This window comes from Mercurialis annua, linkage group LG2, assembly GCF_937616625.2.
Source record: "Mercurialis annua linkage group LG2, ddMerAnnu1.2, whole genome shotgun sequence".
Lineage (NCBI taxonomy): Eukaryota > Viridiplantae > Streptophyta > Magnoliopsida > Malpighiales > Euphorbiaceae > Mercurialis > Mercurialis annua.
In genome coordinates, this window is record NC_065571.1 from 35,616,768 (window position 1) to 35,637,760 (window position 20,993).

At 37.3% G+C, this 20,993-nt stretch overlaps 2 protein-coding genes and 1 long non-coding RNA gene across 3 annotated transcripts in view; 2 read left to right on the forward strand and 1 right to left on the reverse strand.

Moving 5' to 3' along the window:
• Positions 1 to 2,581: 2,581 nt before the first annotated feature.
• On the forward strand, positions 2,582 to 4,529 carry LOC126670714 (uncharacterized). The gene is made up of 2 exons (XR_007638780.2): positions 2,582 to 3,405; positions 4,173 to 4,529. It is a non-coding gene; the product is annotated as an uncharacterized LOC126670714 (long non-coding RNA).
• A 930-nt stretch (positions 4,530 to 5,459) lies between these two features.
• On the reverse strand, positions 5,460 to 8,855 carry LOC126668453 (uncharacterized). Its single transcript, XM_056104655.1, has one exon. It carries the CDS (start codon positions 8,853 to 8,855, stop codon positions 5,460 to 5,462), a length of 3,396 nt encoding a protein of 1,131 aa, XP_055960630.1.
• Positions 8,856 to 20,066: 11,211 nt separating this feature from the next.
• Positions 20,067 to 20,993, forward strand: part of LOC130015107 (uncharacterized) — a gene marked incomplete at its 3' end in the record, with an annotated part of 41,113 nt that continues 40,186 nt past the window's right edge. Inside the window, exon 1 of the mRNA XM_056104656.1 lies at positions 20,067 to 20,148. Coding sequence (XP_055960631.1) covers positions 20,067 to 20,148 — 82 coding nt within the window. The remainder of the gene's footprint in view (positions 20,149 to 20,993) is intronic.

The following is a 20,993-nucleotide window of genomic DNA, read 5'->3' on the forward strand; positions in this document are numbered from 1 at the left end:
GTTTCGCCTTTTTAGCAATTTAAGCAAAACGTTTACAAACATTTCACCTTTTTTGCTATTTAAGCCAAACATTTACAAACGTTACAAAACAAAACGTTTAAAACGTTACGAAACAAATCCAAACATTTCATCTTTTTAGCGATTTGAGCCAAATGTTTACAAAATATTACGAAACAAATCCAAACGTTTCGCTTTTTTAGCAATTTAAGCCAAACGTTTACAAACGATGCGAAACAAGTCCAAACGTTTCCCCATTTTAGCGATTTAAACCAAACATTTACAAACGTTATGAAACAAATACAAATGTTTCACATTTTTAGCGATTTAAGCCGAACGTTTACAAATGTTACAAAACAAAACCAAGCGTTTAAATATTACGAAACAAATCCAAATATTTCACCTTTTTAGCAAGTTAAGCCAAACATTTACAAACGTTAAGAAACAAATCCAAGTGTTTCACCTTTTCAGCAATTTAAGCCAAACGTTTACAAACATTACGAAATTTCAAACATTTCACTTTTTTAGCGATATGAGCCAAACGTTTACAAACATTACGAAATAAATCTAAACTTTTCACCTTTTTAGCGATTTAAGACAAACATTTACAAACGTTACGAAACAAACCCAAACGTTTCGCCTTTTTAGCAATTTAAGCCAAACGTTTACAAACGTTTTGAAACAAATCCAAACGTTTCACCTTTTTAGCGAATTAAGCCAAACGTTTACTAGTGTTACGAAACAAAAGAAAACTATAAAAATGTTACGAAACAAATCCAAACGTTGAAGATTTTTTAGCGATTAAAGCCAAACCCTTACAAGCGTTTCGATACAAAACCAAGCGTTTCACCTTTTTAGCAATTTAAGCCAGACGTTTACCAAAGTTACGAAACAAATTCAAGAGTTTCATCTTTTTAGCAGTTTAAGCCAAACCTTTACAAACGTTCCGAAACAAATTCAAACATTTCAACTTTTTAGTAATTTAAGCCAAACGTTTACAAACGTTACGAAACAAATCCAAGCGTTTCCCCCTTTTAGCAATTTATGCCTAACGTTTACAAACGTTAAGAAACAAATCCAAACGTTTCACCTTTTTTAGCGATTTAAACCGAACGTTTACAAACATTACGAAACAAAACAAAACATTTCACCTTTTTAGCAGCATAGGCCAAACGTTTATAAACGTTACGAAACGAATCCAAATGTTTCCCCATTTTAGCAATTTAAGCCAACCATTTAAAACGTAACGAAACAAATCCAAACGTTTCACCTTTTTTGCGATTTATGCTAAACGTTTACAAACGTTACGAAACAAATCCAAACGTTTCACCTTTTAAGCGATTGAAGCCAAACGTTTACAAACGTTACGAAACAAATCCAAACGTTTCACCTTTTTAGCAATTGAAGCCAAACTTTTAAAAACGTTACGAAACTGTTACTGGCGTTTTGCGTTTGTAACAACAAGCGTGTGAAATGCGGGCGTGCCAGGAAGCGGATTCCAAAATGTAACTTAACTTCTTAAACGAGCGATTGGGGTTTGGTTAACCTTATAACAAGTACTCCAATCAAGTAATGCTAAAACAAAGAATCCAATTGTAAATGTGTTTACTAATTGAATGAAATGAAAATACAAGTGTTTGAGTAGAAATTGCAAAAGTTCAATCGTAAAGTTCTTTACTGATTGAAGAAAACTGAGAATGCTAAGTGTTGAGTGTTTTTGCCTTTGGGCTGGTTTTTGTTGGATTTGATCGGGGGCTGCAAATTGGCTGCTCTTCTCTTATTTATAGCTTTTTCCTTTGAAAACTACTGCTTCATGTTTCAACTGCACACGTTCTTCCCCACTTTCAAAAACTGTCAATCGTGTTTTGTTTCTGCTGCACGTGCTTTTTAACTTCTTTTCTTCTGGAATGGACTTCTTGGGCTTATGGGCCATTTAAATTAATATTTAATGGCCATCTCAAATTTGGGCTTAATCTTCTGCAACTGGGCTTGGACTTTTTGAATTAGCTTCTGAGTAGTCAACCTCTAGAAATCGACCTTTAGAAATCAACTTCTGAAGTCAACCTCTAGAAATTAACCTTTAGAAACCAACCTTTAGAAATCAACTTCTGTCAACATTAGTCAACCTCTAGAAATCAACCTTTAGAAACCAACCTTTAGAAATCAACTTCTGAAGTCAACCTCTAGAAATTAACCTTTAGAAACCAACCTTTAGAAATCAACATCTGAAGTCAAAATTAGTCAACTTCTAGAGACCAACCTTTGGAAATCAACATCTGAAGTCACAACTATTCACAGTACTCTTTTTATCTTTTGAAAAAGAATATGGGCTTTTATGGCCTTTTGGCCATATTTTTAATTTTGGTGCAAACAATGCCCCCTATATAATTGGCTTTTGAGAAATAAAGCCATTTATATATATTCTTTTAGCCAAAATTAATTTAATATTCCATTATGATGAGTCTAAAATTTAAAAAATTTGAAAATTCACAGCATGTATTTTTAGCCGTTAAAATTTCAAAAATTCAAATCTCTCTGAGAACTCCAAGGAATAGTAAATTTTACATGACATAAGTTTTTTTATTTTAGGCCTCCAAAAAGCCCAAGTGCTTTAGTCTTTTTCTCCTCTAACCACACAAACTCTTAGCACCAAACCCTATAACCCCAACAGCTAAAATTAATTTACCTCCATTGACAAACAAAAAGCTATACTCAAAATAAGCAAAGGAGGCGACCAAAATCCGGCCACCACTACGGCGGCAGCCTCCAGCTCGCCGGCGTCAGCAGCTCCTGCGGATTCCACGCTCAGCAGCAATTTCATTTTCTGCTCATAAACAGCTGCTTGCTCCACCAACCGACAGATCCGGCCAGTTCAGCCGCTGCCGTCGTACCCGGCGACCCAGCACCGCGTCTCCTCCAGCAGCTCACCATCGCCCAGCTCCTTTTCTCCTCCGCTGGTCACTGGCTGTTTCTCCGTGCCCAGCTGCTTTGTTCCTCCGTGGGTTGCTCCTCAAGTTCGCTCAGCCCCGCGAACGTCGCCTGCAGCTCGCTAACATCCGGCCAGCAGATTCTGTCGCTGCTTATTCAGCCAGTAGATCCTCCGTCTAGCTCGTCACCAGCGTCTCCCTCAGCAACAGTGCCGTCTGCTTTTACCTCGTCAGCAGCAGCGGCTTTCAGAGACAATTGCAGCAGCTGGTATTCTTTTCTCCTCGCCGGCGGTGGCAGCAACAGCTCTTCCCATCTCTTTAACGGCAGCAACAGCTCCTACCCCTCAGAAACACCACGGCGGCAGCTCCATATGTGGAAGCGGCTAGAAATTTGAATTCTCATAATTTTCAGCAACTACAAGTTCAACGATGCACTTCCATGCATTCAAGACAATTTCTTCGAACAAATCGTGTTCTGCAGGTATATCTCTGTTTCGTTTGATGTTTTTCAATATTAAATATGATTCAGAAATATCATGTTTAATTCTCAAGAAATCTTAGCTTGTGTCTCATTGTGAATAGAAGTGCTAAAACTCCATGTTTTATTTGCCAATGTCTTATTTGTTTGAAACTGAAATCATGAACTGCCGAAATTAAATACCAGTCTCAGTGTCTTTGAAAATATTGAATAGACGGTTCTTCTGTATCGGCAATACCAAAATTAAAATTTTTAATTTTCTTTCTTTGCGGCTTTCAGTCTTAGCCGCAAAACCACAATCCGACTCCACAAATTATAATAACAGAAAGTAAAATTTTATTTTTACTTGTTTCTATTATCATGTGTTATGTACTTGAGTGGTTTGGGTATGGAATATTTGGTGCACTGGCAAATTTCATTTTAGCGAATCATTATGTGCAATTTTGCTCAAATGGTTGAAATTTAAGAGATTATGTAAGATTTTTTGGATCATGTATCTCTATCAAATCGGCAAATTTTCTAAAGCCGTTTTAAAGTTAAACTTTCCAAATGATTTAATAATGGAATAGCTTATTTAGGCCATATTTGTGTTTTAGGCCTAAAGTTATTATTTCCATTTGAGCAAATAAAAAATATAAATTGGCTACGTAGTTGGATTATACGTTTTCATGTATCACCATTAAAAATTCCAACTGCACTATTTTTCTTAGCCAATCTAAATTTTAAAATTATGCACATAATTAACTAATGAAATAAATTTGGACTTACAGGATGAAGTAAATGGCATTGTTGACTCTAGAGATCATGTCTCTTCAAATTTCAGCCTTTACATGTCGCCATTCGAGAGAAACATCAGGACATGAATTTATAAGCCGTTTGTTCAGAGTTTGTGAAAGTGAAGTCCGTTTGCCGATAATAATGAGATAAGCTGAAGTGTAGCATCTCTTTTCAAATTTTCCTCCATCTCACTTGTCGCACACTGCTCAGAACTCCTCCACCAACTTTGATACTATTTAGCAGTATTTGTATATCGAACTAGTCAAGTAGTTGATAGTTGTAATAATTTAGTAACTTCAAAAGTTGTTGGATGATGTTCCTTCTATTTATCTCAGAGGATATTTTTCTCACACGGCCTTTTGGCCATTACTTGCTTATTGTGACACGTACACTTTCACATAATCACTTGTACATGCATTGCATTACAGAGACGCCATTCAGGTACTTTCTAAACTTCAAATGTCTTGGTGTGAAGATGGCTCTCCAGCCATTTATTTGCTTGTTGTGTTCCACACCAAGATTCACTTACAGGTACAGCCATGCATTGCATTTTCACTATGTGTTTATGTTCCTGGTATGAAGATGGCTTTTGCCATATACTTGTGTAGTGATGTGATGTCCATACCAGGACTTGTTTCACAAACAAATCACATATGTCACTTACAGCCATGCATTTGCATTACAGGGCCGTTTTTGTTTATTTTTGAATTTTGTTGAATTTTCTTTTTATCCCTTTAGCTTAGTTAGCCAAAGTTTAAGAAGTCTTAGCAGAATAGAGACCTTATAAACTGTTTATAGTAGGAGTTACCTTTGACAGTCAACTCTTGACATCAACTTCTAGAGGATCAACTGACCAGTCAACTTGAACTTCTAGGAATCAACTTTTAGAAGTCAACTCCTAGAACAAACTTCTGGAATTAATTTTTAGGAGTCCACTTTTAGAAGTCAGCTTCTAGAACTTCTAGGAATCAACTTTTAGGAGTCGACTTCTAGAACCAACTTCTGGAATTAATTTTCTATAGTCGATTAATTATAGCCTCACCAATTTAGCTAAAGTAGCCAAATTTAGAATTTTAATTATCAAAAATGGCTAAAAGCCATTACATTACATCTTGTGCCAAAATCCATAAGTTAATGAAAAAGTACAGATTTAGCCAAAATAGCCAAACTACTAAAAATCTGATAATACACTCGGCTAAAAAGCCACAATGTTCCGACTCATGTACTGATATTGCTACAACAAGTTACATAGTCTGCAGTACATGTATGGCTAAAAGCCATTAAGTCATTTCTAAGTTGTATTTCTCCCAGATGGTGGGAGTGTATTTCTTCAAGTACTTTCCATTAATAAATTTTCTATGAGGCTCACCCTCTAGACTTGATAGCCAGTACGCATTCCCCTTCATCACCTTGTGGACTAAGAATGGCCCTTCCCAATTAGTAGACCATTTCCCATATTCTCTATCTTTAGTACCAGGGGGTAAGATCAACTTCCATACTAGCTCATCTTCTTGAAATGTCTTAGGTCTAACTTTCTTGTTGTAGCTTCTGGAGACTTTCTTCTTCTGTATTATCATATTGTTTAAAGCCTGAAGTCTCCCTTCTTCTAGATTTTCTAACTCCATCATCATGGTTTCATTGTAATCTTCTGGAGTCAAATGATTCTGCTTAGCTACTCTCAATGACCTCACCACCACCTCCATGGGTAACACTGCATCATGACCATAGGTTAGCATAAATGGACTTACTCCAGTAGCATTTCGCCTAGAGGTGCGATATGCCCAGAGTGCTTCTGATAAAATCCGATGCCAATCCTTTGGATTTTCTTCCAACATTTTTTGAACTATGTTGATGATAATTTTATTAGAAGATTCAGCTTGGCCATTGGCCTGAGCATAATAAGGTGTAGAGGTCAATAATTTTATTCCATAATCAGTGGCAAATTCTTGCATCTCCTTACCAGTGAACATTGTGCCCTGGTCAGTAGTTACTGATTGTGGAATTCCAAATTGATGAATAATTTCCTCTTTAATAAATTTAATAACATCTTTTTGCTCTGTCTTTACCAATGGCTTAGCGACTACCCATTTGGTAAAGTAATCAGTAGCTACAATTATGAAACTGTGATTTTTAGAAGATGGAGGATATATTTTACCTATCAAATCTATGGCCCAACCTCTGAATGGCCATGGTTTGATGACAGACTTCAACTCAGCAGCTGGAAGTCTTTGTATGTTTCCATACCTTTGGCACGATTGACAACCCTTTGCAAAAGTCATGCAATCTTTTAGGATAGATGGCCAGAAGTAACCATGTCTTCGGATCAGCCATCTCATTTTCACTCCAGATTGATGTGCTCCACAAACTCCCTCATGAGTTTGTTTCATGACCTCTAGTGCCTCTGTAGTTCCAAGGCATCTTAGCAATAGGTTGTCGAATCCTCTTCTGTATAAAACATCTTCTATGAGCACGTAGTTAACAGCTCTCACTCTTACTTTATACATCATCTTCTTGCTAGGATTCTCCAGGTACTTTTTAATGTCTCTCCTCCAATCCATTACTAGTCGGTGAGTTAACTCCTCCGACAGACGTAGGCCAGATGCTAGCTGTGATAATTCATCGGCCTCCCAATTTTCCTCTCTAGGAACATGTACTAATTCAACCTCTTCAAAACTCTCTATTAACTGTATAGCAATAGCATAATAAGAAGTTAAAGAGTAACTCATACATTTATATTCGCCAGACACTTGTCTAATAACCAATTGAGAATCTCCAATTATTTTGACCTTTTTAGCACCTAGATCTAGGAGGATTTCTAATCCAATAATCAAAGCCTCATACTCAGATTGATTGTTTGTACATTCAAAGTCAAGATTAAAAGACAAGGAGGTCTTAGCTCCAGAAGGTGATACTATTATGATTCCAGCACCCGCAGACCTATCTGTACTAGACCCATCAAATTTAAGCATCCAAGGTCTATGTTCATTCATAAAAACCGGTAAGTCAAATTTACTTTCATCTCCTAGGTTTATACATGGATGGTCGGCTAGGAAATCTGCTAGAGCCTGACCTTTGACCGACTTCTGGGGATGATAAATCAAATGAAAGTCTGCCAAACTTAATAACCACTTTCCAATATTTCCTGATAAAACAGGTTTGTTTAGCATATATTTCATCAAGTCGGTTTGAGACACCACATAGACTCTATTATTAAGCAGATAGTGTCTTAACTTAGTGCAGGCAAAAAACAAAGCCAGACACAATTTCATGATAGGAGTGTATCTAACCTCTGTAGATGTCATCGAACGGCTCAAATAATAAATAGCCTGTTCATGTCCATCTTGGTTGCTCTGGGCTAGCAGACACCCAATTGAACCTTCCGCTGCTGAAATGTACAACCTCAGAGGTATACCCTTTTTGGGAGGCATCAATACAGGAGGCTTCATTAGATAATCTTTAATTTCATCAAAAGCCTCTTGATGGATGGTTTCCCATCTGAAGACATCCTCCTTTTTTAATTTCAACAGTTCTGAGAACACTTTTGTTTTTCCTGCAAGATTAGATATAAATCTCCTTAAGTAATTAACCTGCCCAAGAAACCTCTGAAGTTCTGTTTTATTTCTAGGCGGTTTAGCTTCTCGAATAGCTTTGGTTTTGTTTTGGTCCACTTCAATGCCTCTTTCATGGACCAAAAACCCCAAAAAATTTCCAGCTTTTACACCAAAGGCGCATTTCAGAGGATTGAGTTTTAAACAGTGAACTCTCATCCTCCTAAATGCTTCCTCTAGATTTTTCAAATGATCTTTCATTAGTTTTGATTTTACAACAACATCATCAATATAAACCTCCATAGTTTTACCTAAGAGGTCGTGGAAGATGGCATTCATAGCCCTCTGATATGTTGCACCAGCATTACGTAAACCAAACGGCATGACCACCCATTCAAATGTCCCAATAGATCCTGGACATCTAAATGCCGTTTTGGAGATGTCTTCTTTAGCCACCATAATCTGGTTATATCCAGCAAAACAATCCATAAAAGACAAAAGAGAATGATTAGCTGTAGCATCAATAAGGGTGTCAGCAATTGGCATGGCATAAATATCTTTAGGAGTTGCTTCATTTAAGTCCCTAAAGTCTATGCATATTCTAAGTTTTCCATTCTTTTTAACCACTGGAACAACATTTGCTAACCAATTACTATATTTAGCAGGCCTAATAAAGCCTGCTTTACACAATTTTTCAATTTCCTCTTTTACCTTTAATTCAACTTCTTTTGACACTCTTCTTGGAGGTTGGCGGTATGGCTGAAACTCGGGCTTAATAGGAAGCCGATGTTCTACCAATGTCCTGCTTAACCCCGGCATATCAGAATATTGCCATGCAAAGCAATCTTTGTATTCCTGCAAAAGTACAGTTAATTTTGTTTTTAAACCAACCTCTAGGTTTTTACTAACAAAAGTTACCTGAGGTTCCTCAGAGGTTCCAAGATTCACTTCTTCTAACTCCTCTCTAACATGGATGGCTTCATCATCTATCCAAGGAGGTGCTTGTTCTAGCTCCTCCAAGCCAATCTCATGATCTTCAGAAACTTCTTCTTCTTCATAAACCACTTCAGCATCTAGAACCTCTGCCAAATTGTTTTCCTCCATAATTCCTTCCATAATGTACTGCATACGTTCTTTTAAGATAGCAGATGCAGCTGCTGCAAACTCACTAGAGGTGAGCTTAATCATTAATTTCTTCAATGGTGATGGAGGAACACGGCTTGTTGTATGGAATAATAGCCGTTGATCCAAGTATCTCAGTTGCTTTTCTTTTGACCTCTTCATGCACATTCAGAGGTTTGTCTGATTTCTCTTTCTTCTGCCCTTTTTTACTTTTCCCAGTAAATTGGATGGGGCCAACACATGAGTCATAATAACGGGCTTCTACCATGTTGGTGGCAGTGGTAAATGGCTTTGTGTCTGCCCATACCACCTCCACCTCATTTCCCTTCCAAAAGAGCAGAAACTGGTGTAAGGATGAAGGAACGCACCAATTGGCATGAATCCAATCTCGTCCCAAAAGAGCTTGGTAGCTGGCTGATGAATTTACAACAAAGAACGCCGATAGGGAAGTTTTGCTCCCTACAGTTACCTCTACTGGGAGAACACCAATAGTTTTTGTGAGCTCTCCAGTAAAGGCAGACACACTAACCTCTGTAGAGATGAGATCTTCTGTAGTTTTTCCTAGAGGTTGTAGCATGTTGAATGGCATAATATTCACAGCAGAACCATTATCAATCAAGACTCTGGAGGTTGGTCTGCCATTGAAGTGAGCCTTTATGTACAAAGGCTTAATATGCTTGGTCATTGCCTCTGCAGGTTTGTCAAAAATCACCCTCTTTGGTCCACCATTTGCAGCTTCTTGTATGGTGACCTGGCTGCGACACTCATCTTTTGGAGGTTTGGATACCTCCTCTCTCTGAATTTCTTCTACTTCCTCAGAGTTGTCAGGACCTTTGAAATCACTTGGAAGAATCAAGGAGAAAGCATTACAAGTGAGGGGAATCTCAATTTCACCCACTCTGATGGATCTCTTCTTATCACCTTCTGTGTCTGATTCTGAGTCGCCTTTCTCTAGAGACCTCCTCTGAAATTTGCCGCTTTCCTTAACGGGTGGAGTATCATCAGTATCCTCTTTCAAGAGGTCGTTTAGTCTCATGCCCTCCTTTAGGATTTCCTCATCTACGAGATCATCCAACTCCATGTCGTCTTCTAGGAGATCATCTAAGTTCATGCCATCTCCTGCAAATTCTCCTTCAAGAAAAGCTTCCAACTCCATATCCGAAATTTCCTTCTTCGAAGGCACGTGGGAAGTTTTATTTTTCACTTCCACTGCCTCTGAAGATTTTTGGCTTCCAGATTGCTCTCTCTCAATTAAGATCTTCTTTGACCCCTTTTCCTCTACAACTTTTCTAGGATCTTCCAAGTGCCTGGACTGCCACTCGTTTCTTGCAGCAGCCCTCAACCTCTGGCGCCTCCTTTTCTGAGTTCTTGTTAGTGGAGGCGGAAACTTCTTGTGATAATTGGTATGCCACCTTGGACTAGGTGAGACCAATGGTGGCACCACGAATCTTTGTTCTTTTCTTCGGTTTTCAAAGGTAGAAGGAACCTCTGACTGTTTTTCTTTAAGTGCCAAATGAGCTTTTGGCTGTTCCTCCCTAGGTGCCAAAGGAGCTTTTGGCTGTTCCTCCCTCTTCCACACGAAAGATCGCCTCTCCGGGAAGGCATGCCTTTCTGGCCTCCTTTGATAGTAAGAGGCCCTGTTTTGTTTTTTCAAAAGAGGGCGGTTAGTAGAAACAAAATTATTAGAGTTTCTAGATACCTGCCTTCTTTCTCCTCTGTAATCCCGCTTTACCTCTGCTCTCCTTTCCCGTTCGAATTGCTCTCCCCTGACTCTTTGGTCATTTTGCTCCCTGATTCTGAGCTTTCTTTTTATATCTAATAACAACCTCAAGTCAAGTTCCGAGAGATCACTGGCATTCACAGACGCCACAGCCGGAAAAGGATCTTCATCTATTACCAGTGCCTCCTTTTTTTCTGGGAATTTTAAAACTCCCTTGGCAATCCTATCCTGTATAATATTTTTGAACCCCCAACATGAATTGGTTGAGTGGTTCCAGGAGTTGTGGAACTTACAATACTCTCTGCCTTTCAACTCATCTTTTGAAGGCATTTTATGATCCGGAGGCAAAGTAATGAACTTCTCCTTTAACAGAAAATCAAAAATTTCTTCTGTTTTTGAAACCTCAAAAGTATACAGAGGTTGGGCATTGGAATTCTGTTTCTTCCACCCATCAGGTGCTTTTTTGATCAACATAGGGCAGGTACATGAACCGGTGGCCGTGAGGTCGGCTACCGCGGTTTCATATGCTCCCACCTCCTGATAGTAAGTGCCCATTGCCACCTTCTTCTTGTGGCTTTCTTCTCTTAGGAGTTCTTCATATTCAGAGACTTTAGCAGCTAACTCATAGAAGTCCCTGAATTCCATCCCCTGGAACTTTTTCCGGAGCTCAATGTCCAAGCCCCTCTGAGCCATTTTTACATACTCAGTTTCTGGTAGAACAATTTTACACCTGCTCCTCATTCTTTTGAAGCGGTGTATATACATGTCGGCATCCTCTCCCGACCTTTGAGAAACTCTTGACAATTCTGCTATGCAAACCTCTGGCTCTGCACGGTAAAATTGAGTATGGAAAAGCCTCTCCATCTCCTGCCATGTGAGCACTGAGTTCCTGGGCAAAGTAGCATACCAAGTAAAGGCAGTACCTGTTAAAGAATTTGGAAATAATCTCAGCTTGAAATTTGCAATGTTATCTAGGTTGGCCAAGACCCCACATTGAATTGTGAATTTTGCCACATGTTCAATGGTGGAGTGGCCATCCTCTCCAGAGAATAAAGAGAAGTTAGGAATCTTATAGCCTCTAGGGTAAGGATTCTCCCTGTCAATGACATCTGGATAAGGCTTGTGAAATTGCGGTCGGTCAATCTGCCTTAGACCTGGACCATACAACTCCTGAATTGCTTCTCTTACAGCCTCCATGTCTAGTTGCCTTCCCAAAGGTTGGGGTGGCACCTGAGGCTGATTTCTCTCTTGGGGCATGTAATTGCCCCCCGTGCCCAGAGGTTGAGGAAAATTTTGATTAACCTCTAGGTCGTCCGAAGTCGGACAATTAGCACCTGCATTAAACGGCCTGGAATTCCGGCCAGTTTGATTATTAGTTTTAAAAGAATTAAAATACACAGGTTCATCTCTTTTGTGAGGAAGAACGTACCTTTCTTCAGAGGGCGGGTTTAAGATTGGCACATGACTAGTGCTCCCAATCTCCTGGATTCCTCCAGATGGCTGCCCCCCGTGTCCCTTAGGATCTTGTTTGGCCGTGTTAACAGCCTCTGGTACATCACCACCATGAGATGACACTTTGACAGCAACTATCAATTCTGCCAAATAGCGTTCCATTTCGAACAACTTCTTATCCATCACCTCATGTTTCTTGGTCAACTCGGCTTTTGCTTGGTTAAAGCTAGCCTGAGTCTGTTTCATGTCTAACATGGCTTTTGACAGCATGTCTAAAGCCTCTACCAATCTTGGCTCAGAATTTCGCCGAGTTGGTGTCTGTTGCTCTCCAAAGCCAGGAGGCACATCATCACTCGCCTCCCCTAAAGGCAAATTTTCTTTTTCAATGCTTCTGACCATGTGAGCCACATAGTCTCCATGTCCTACATTTGTAGTAGTAGGATCATCCACTGTATCCTGGGATACAATAACATCTTTTCCTTTTTCACTTCGAGTTCTAGCCATAACTCTTAGTGTCCCACTGGGCGTGCCAAAAATTGTTACTGGCGTTTTGCGTTTGTAACAACAAGCGTGTGAAATGCGGGCGTGCCAGGAAGCGGATTCCAAAATGTAACTTAACTTCTTAAACGAGCGATTGGGGTTTGGTTAACCTTATAACAAGTACTCCAATCAAGTAATGCTAAAACAAAGAATCCAATTGTAAATGTGTTTACTAATTGAATGAAATGAAAATACAAGTGTTTGAGTAGAAATTGCAAAAGTTCAATCGTAAAGTTCTTTACTGATTGAAGAAAACTGAGAATGCTAAGTGTTGAGTGTTTTTGCCTTTGGGCTGGTTTTTGTTGGATTTGATCGGGGGCTGCAAATTGGCTGCTCTTCTCTTATTTATAGCTTTTTCCTTTGAAAACTACTGCTTCATGTTTCAACTGCACACGTTCTTCCCCACTTTCAAAAACTGTCAATCGTGTTTTGTTTCTGCTGCACGTGCTTTTTAACTTCTTTTCTTCTGGAATGGACTTCTTGGGCTTATGGGCCATTTAAATTAATATTTAATGGCCATCTCAAATTTGGGCTTAATCTTCTGCAACTGGGCTTGGACTTTTTGAATTAGCTTCTGAGTAGTCAACCTCTAGAAATCGACCTTTAGAAATCAACTTCTGAAGTCAACCTCTAGAAATTAACCTTTAGAAACCAACCTTTAGAAATCAACTTCTGTCAACATTAGTCAACCTCTAGAAATCAACCTTTAGAAACCAACCTTTAGAAATCAACTTCTGAAGTCAACCTCTAGAAATTAACCTTTAGAAACCAACCTTTAGAAATCAACATCTGAAGTCAAAATTAGTCAACTTCTAGAGACCAACCTTTGGAAATCAACATCTGAAGTCACAACTATTCACAGTACTCTTTTTATCTTTTGAAAAAGAATATGGGCTTTTATGGCCTTTTGGCCATATTTTTAATTTTGGTGCAAACAGAAACAAATGCAAACGTTTTACCTTTTGAGCCATTTACGCCGAACGTTTAAAAATGCTACGAAACAAATCCAAACATTTCACCTTTTTAGCCATTTACTCCAAACGTTTAGAAAGGTTACGAAATAAATCCAAATGTTTCACCTTTTAAGCAATTTAAGCCAAACGTTTACAAATGTTACAAAACAAATCCAAGCGTTTCACCTTTTTTGCAATTTGAGCCAAACGTTTATAAACGTTACGAAACAAATAAAAGTGTTTCACCTTTTTAGCGATTTAAGCCAAACGTTTACAAACGTGATGAAAATGTAACACCCCGTATTTTTTCGGCTTGTTACGATGAGTTTTTCAATGTGTTTTGGGTTAATGTTTGGTGGTTTAGTTCCTTGGAACTTTGGTTTAGGTTGCACAATAGTTATTTCGATGTTTGGGCTTGTTTTGAGTGTGGTTCGGGCCGTGTGGATCGACCTTGGGCTTAAGGCCCAGAAAATCAATAATTTTGGAAGCAGGGGGTGTATCACGGGCGTGACAGGAGCATCACGGTCGTGATACACCATCACGGGCGCGATTCAGTCATCTCGGGCGCGACGCGGCACTGTAGGGTTCGCTGTTTTGTTATAAATAGCTCCTTAACTCGATTCTTTCAGCCCTTTTTCATCCTATCAGACCTAATGCGACCCTACACTCAGATAAACCCTATTTTTATCATTCCTTTATGATCCTTGATGGTTTTTAACAATTGATTGGTGATTGTTTATCCGTTTTGCGATTTCTACGCGTTTTGCTTGTGGTGTTCTTCGTTGGTGTGATTGTGACTCTTGTTGCTTCTGGTCCAGACCCTTACCTAGGTTTTAATACTTATATAATCTTGTTATTCTCCATTCTAAGGTAATTATTTCCATCTCTTATGTATTGGTGAATCGTTGTCTTGTGTTTTGCGTAGAATTGCATGATTTAGGGTGTTTTGGAGTTTGGAACTTTATGATTAATGGTCTGAGATTTATGATTTGAATATTATGTTTTAAATGGAGTTTAATATGATTATAATATGATGTATCATGATTGGAATTGGATTTGCATGATTTAAACAACGAATTGGCTAATTCTAGGTTTGTATGAAATTGATTCGTTTAGTGATTTGTTAAAGTGTTGAATCTGAGTTATTTGGGATATTATGTGGTTATACTACAATAGCTAATGATCTTATGAGTTAGGATCTTGAAGTGAGATTTGGGTTTGATCTATGTTGTAAAAATCTCTACGATTTGCGAAATTGACAATTTTACGAAAGTTAAACGCTACGATTGCAAATTGGTTTTCAAATGCTATACCTACTGATCTAATATTTTCTATATGATGTTTTGATGTTTTTAAATCAGTAGTAACATACTTTGGTTCATCGATTGTTGGTTTTGAATCGTTTGGTTAGTTTAGGCAATTTTCGGCAAATTGCCAAATTTGATTATTTGAGTCCTTTGCCTTAATATTGGTTTTGATCAAATTGTTAATGGATGTAAATACGTTTTATAAACTATTTTGGACATTTATAAAATGTTAGTTTTATCTTATGTTGTTTGGTAATCGATGGTTGAAATGGTATATAAGTTATGGTCAATTTTACAAAGGTGTTATGTATAAGTTAATATTTCAGATTTAAGTTTAAACCTTTAAAAGGTGTTTAAATCCAATTGATTTCATTTAAGGTGACATTTTTAAGTGATGTATACTTTGGGTGAAACTTGCCAAGTGTTGGCAAGCTATGTGGCTTATTGCTTTTAAGGTTGGCATTGTTAAGCTAGGGATTGAGTTCTTACTTTCAAATGACTTTGGTTTTATTTAAGGATTGGTTTTAAACTCTGGTTTTCACTTTGGCTTATGGTTGGGTCGGGTTAGACTTGGGTCGCCCGACTTGTTGTGTTGAGCTATACTGCAGTTAAGGCTAACACACTACTGTGGAAAACTCTTTGGTTTAAAAGAACTATTTAAGTTATGGAAAGGACTTCTGTTTTGCTTTTAAGGATAAGAACTCATCTAAGCTAACTTGCCTAAATTGTTTAAAGTGAATGATATGAATTCTTTGGTTTGTTTGGTACATGTATGTTTACCTTACTTGGGTTGTACTTTAGTTGTGTTCAAGATGCTAGTCCTATGTGGAGTTTAGTATTCTTAGAGTTAGGGATTGTTCGGATTTTGACTTATATATGTTTTAGACCCGTCCACTGCTCGTGCTTCGGAGTCTACGCAGGGTTAGCTGTTTGCCAAGTTTCACGTGGACAAGCAAGCAGTGAGTTTGTGCTTACTATTTACCGCTTTATTAAGTAAATCGTTATTTTAGTATTGAATATATATATTGTACGTATATTTCGAACTGTTTTTATATTATGGCTTCTAGTTGGAACATGCTACCTAATGGGCATCATTAGGACTGCGTGCGCACCGGTAATGATCTGGGAAAGGTAATTATGGTAATGTGGTAACTCGGTGTGAGCATAGCTCTCGGGACCAAGTAGAGTAACTCGGTGTAGCTCAGCTCTCGGGACTCTGGTATAAGTGTGGTCAGTGGTAACTCGGTGTAGCTCAGCTCTCGGGACCAGACCTGTTGGATTATGTTTATTATTTAGAATTGTGGATTAGGGTTCCAACTATTATTCGTAATATCGTATTTAAACGTTTTAAACGGTTTCAAAGGTTTTCCACTTAATAAATGTAGATAGTGGTATAAACTCATCTCAGTATATCTGACCCCGTTGTTTTCCCAATTTTCCCCAGGGTTATGATCTGAGAGAGTCTGGTGATCTCCGCATTTACTTTTCCTCGGAGGTTTCTTTTATTTTTAATAAAACTATAAACTGTTTTATTCTTAGACCGCAGTAGTAACTAGACGTCTTTATTATTATTATATTTTTGTCGGATTGGTTCGACTGGTTTTATTGCTTTGGCATGTTATATTATTTACATTGGTTGATGATAAACCTATTTTAGGCTCGGGATTGAATAAGCATGTTATATAAACTGTTGAATATTATAACTGTTAGTTTTAGGCTGAAGTCTCGGTTGCCCCCGAGCATTGGTTTTCTGCAGGTTTATGTGTTTATGTGATATATGGAAGGCTAGCTACGGGTTTCGGTACTACATCACCCATACCCTAGCGCCGGTTGCGATTCATGAAAATGGGTCGTGACAAACTTGGTATCAGAGCTTTGGTTTCAAACCAAGGCCATTTTGCATGTTATGTGTTTACTGCTTAAAGGCATGTTAAGTGCTGTTGTTGTGTCATAGGATCTACTGCGGAATTAGGATTCAAGTCTTGTCTTTAAAACGTCATCTTTTGGTTTTCAAAACTTTCTACCTTCACCTATAGGAATGTTGAGTGTCGGTCTTATGTGTTACTGATGCTTTACTTTGGAATGTTTATTGCTTATACATTGGGTGATTTGTTGGCTGTTGTACCATATATGAGATATACTTTCGGTGATGTTTTGTTGGTGTTGTACCTTATATGGTGTTTACTTCGGGTGATGCTTTGTTGGCTGTTGTGCCCTATATGATGTTTACCTTGGGTGATTAGTTGTTGGCTTTTACGCCTTTGGATGATTTTGATTATAATTTGATTGATTTCACCTTGTTGGTGAGTACAGTTTGGTTTGGTTGTGTTATTGAGTGCTAAATACGTTGGCACGTACTATGATACGTTAGGCGTTGGCCTTGTGTGGTTTCTAAAAGATTTCGTGTCAAATCTTTATGCATGTTTTGTGGGTTTATGCTGTTTGACCGCACGATGGTTTTATAGTTTTATTAAGAAAATTATTTTGATTTGGTTTTTATTTTGACACGAGGGCCGGATGAGCGGTCTGGTCTTAGTACATTGAAAAATGTGATTTTTGGTTACTTTGCAAGTAAAATGAGTTTCTCGTATCTTAGAATCTTACGTTAGACTTGGTGTTGACAAACGGTTGTTTTTAAAATAATATTATTTATGAGCTTTTCCCACCGTATTGAGAATTTAATATTTTTGGCTGTTATTTTACCATGTTGTGGTATGTCGACGTTTGAAGCGTCGTTTGGTCATATATTTGGTAATTATGTTTGGCTTGCTTAGGTGTTTACAAAATGATTGTTTGAGATCAAAGATTTTCTCACTTAAGATTTTGAGTTGATTTCGATACTTGGGTTGCTTGAGCTCTTATTTTGAAAAGGTTGAGATTGTTTTTTTTTAATTTCATTTAAAAGACTTTTTCCGGATTTATAAATATTTTGAATAAGTTTTAAAAATGGTGGTTTTGGGATTGACTTAGGTCACCCAAATTTGGGAGTTGAGCTTGGTAGTTGTAATGACTCGGCTAACTAGATGGTTTTATGGATTGAGATACTTTGGAAATTTTAAAGCAATTGTTTAATTGAGGAGATATTTTCGGATATTGATTTTGCTTTTAACCGTGGGGCTCAACTAAAATTTGGAAGTCTTCTGGTTGACTTTAAACTTCAAAATGAATTTTGATACGTACTTTTAAAAGATGATATATTATAGGTTTATTTTGTTACGGAGATTCGAAATTTATTGTATCATGTCTTGATTCGTCCTTTAAGTATGTTTGGGTTATTGTGCTTAATGGCGTGCTTGGGAGGTTTATGGTTTGTATACCTCACATGTTTGGTTGAACTATGTTAATTGTTTTTGTTTTATCTCTTCGTGCGGAGTAGCACGTGAGATGAATTATTTCACGTGGTCATGGTTGGCTTACCTTGGTGTATGGTTTTATTTTATGAGTAGGACCTTCATTTAGACCATGTATTGCTTTAGTTTCGGTTTTGGATTATGCTGGGTTTGGTGTGTTATTTTGTGGATTTGAGATTTTGGGGTTTCGATATGAGTAAGATGAAGAAAGTGTTTCTTTGGTGGTTTTTGATTATCTTGGACAAAGATGTTGGAAATTCTTATTCGAAGAGATAGATCGGTGTATTAATACACTGGCGTTTTTCATCCAGATTGGATGATGCGATGCGGGAACTGGTGGTTTGTTTTGTAGAAACGTAGGTGATATATTGTTTTTCCTTGAGTTAAGTTTAAGCTTAGTGAAAGTTTTTTTGTCGCATAAGAGATTTTATAGTAGTTATCGGTTTGAATTGTTATGTTAGTATCACATGATTTGGTAGATTGCAAGTAAGGATTGAGAAATGTTTTTGAGGTTATCGAGTGCACATCTCACAGAGTGAAAAGTCTAGCAAATGTTTTATTAATAAACTGATTTCAAATGAAACTTATTGAAAGTATTTGAAATGTTTTTATCACGTAATTGTGCCCAGACATATCATGAACATGCATTTTTGTATGTCACGAATAGGGGATTTCATTGAGCACTAAGTATGTTCACTAAATAATAAGAAAATAAGTAATTCGTACATGCATAATAGTACATGCATCACGTGCATTGAAATGGTTAGAGTTGGATGCAACTATTTGGGGATGAAAGGTGTCATCACCCTGGCGCACAATTATGTAAAATGGATTTCGGCAATAAAGAATTTTTGAGAAAAATGTTTTGAAACGAACTCGCGAGTCACTTTGGGATAAATATATTTATAAGGTTGGATTTCAAATGATTTTGAAACTGTTACTGAAGGGTAGCTAGACAAAATACTCTGTGATGATGGTGGTGAATTGAGGATGATTATGTTATGAGTGATTGGTTTGTTGTATAACAAATTTTGTACTTGGTAGGGAGTAAGAATGAATATAACATTGCACTCGAGTTATTATTATAATAAGTATGATAGGATTTTGAGGTCGGTTTGGAAGGCCTTTGTGTTAGCTTACGATTTATGAATTGAGGTTATTAGATTAAGGGATTTGGTTATGCTCGACGTGTGTGTTTACGCCGTGATTTTAAAGGAAGTTTGTTTTTACATATTCGTTTTTGTATAATGTTTTGGTATACTCGTATAAAAATATTGTGTGAAAAAAAAAAGATTTTCTTTACAAATATTTTCTATTTTGACAAAAGGATAAATTTTTATCAAGCATTGATTTAAAGAGAATAAAAATTTTGTTAGTTGAACTATTTTATATATTTGCAAACTTATATTGAAACTAAGGTGTAACTCCGGAATTCAAAATACGGATATTTTGAAAATGTTGATGTGTTCACAAATTGGAGGTTTTTCCAATAGTAAAAGTATTTTGATTTTAAATATAAAAGGAGTTATAAGATATTAAAATCTTTTAAAGAGAAGTGAGAAGTTGTAATATTTTGTGATTTGAACTATTTCCCTATAAGTTTGGTTTTGAGCATAACCAATGACCCGATTACGGCGAATGTGATCTAGGTGATCTCTTCTTAGCAAGGTTACAGTTATTTTTGGTGAAACAATTTTGAGAATTTTAGTTTGGTTCGGATTTATGAGTTAGTTGATTTGAGAATCGCGATGAGTAGGTTTCGACAACAAAGGTTGGTTGGTCAATACTGATTGTGAATTTTTGTTGTAAAAAAATTTGATTTCGCTTCATCTAATTGTTGAACCTTTTGTGTGCGGCATAAAAATTTGGTTTGTGTAAAAAAAAAAATTGTATGTATGTTGGTGTTAGTTACTTTGGGTAACTTCGGGCTGTATGTTTTCTTATTGTATGAGTGGAAGGATCTTTCTGAATTAGTCGGTTTGTATGTAACTTGGAGATTCGTTATCATAGGTTAAAATGATTTATTCTTTGGAATATCAGTATGTGAGTATGTGTTTATTGATTTGTTAAGGTTGATGGTCTTGTCGAGCTTAGTCCTTGTCGTGTGTACAACTCGAATTTCATGATGTTTTAAAGTTGGCTGATTTATATTGGCGAGAACCTTATCTAGTTAATTTTGGACTAGACCGTTCATTTAATATAACGAGTTATTTATATCTTTGATATGGGATAATAGGCGTAGAGATGTTAAGTAGGTGGCGAGGATTGCATGATGTTATTAATGGGGATTTCGAGGTTTTCATTTGAAGTGTTAGATTTTGGTATTGTAAGAATTGCGATTTGAGTTTCGGGCTTGTCCTTGCACCTTGTCAAGGTTGTCTTGATTGCTGTTAGAACTCGAACGAGTTTAGTAACCTTCCTTGTGAGCATGTTTAATGTTTATAGTTGAATAATCTTGGAGGTTTATATTTTGTTTAATCAAGTAATAGTTGGAGTATTGAACTGTTGAATTTATAATTTTGCGCATACGTGGTGTGGAAATTTGAGTTGTTGTTTTATGTAAGTGGTGATTTGAGTTATCATTCGAGGTACAACGTGTCGAGTTGTGGTTATGCAAGTGCGTAGGTTGATGAGTGGAGGAATGCCTATGGTTTGAGTTTTATTCGGTTATATAGTTGGGGAGTATACGTAGGGGACGAAGTCCATTATGTGGAATCGTTATCTTTCATTCCTTGAGGTACGTGGGGTTTAGCGCTGCTTCGAATGTTCGATGCTATTTTAGTACTTTGGATTTGTGTTATATGTTCTACTTTGGTTGCTTT

What these genes read in the sequence shown, in the direction of transcription:
- LOC126668453 (XM_056104655.1), bottom strand. Translation starts at nt 8,855, where the DNA reads ATGCAGTACATTATGGAAGGAATTATGGAGGAAAACAATTTGGCAGAG.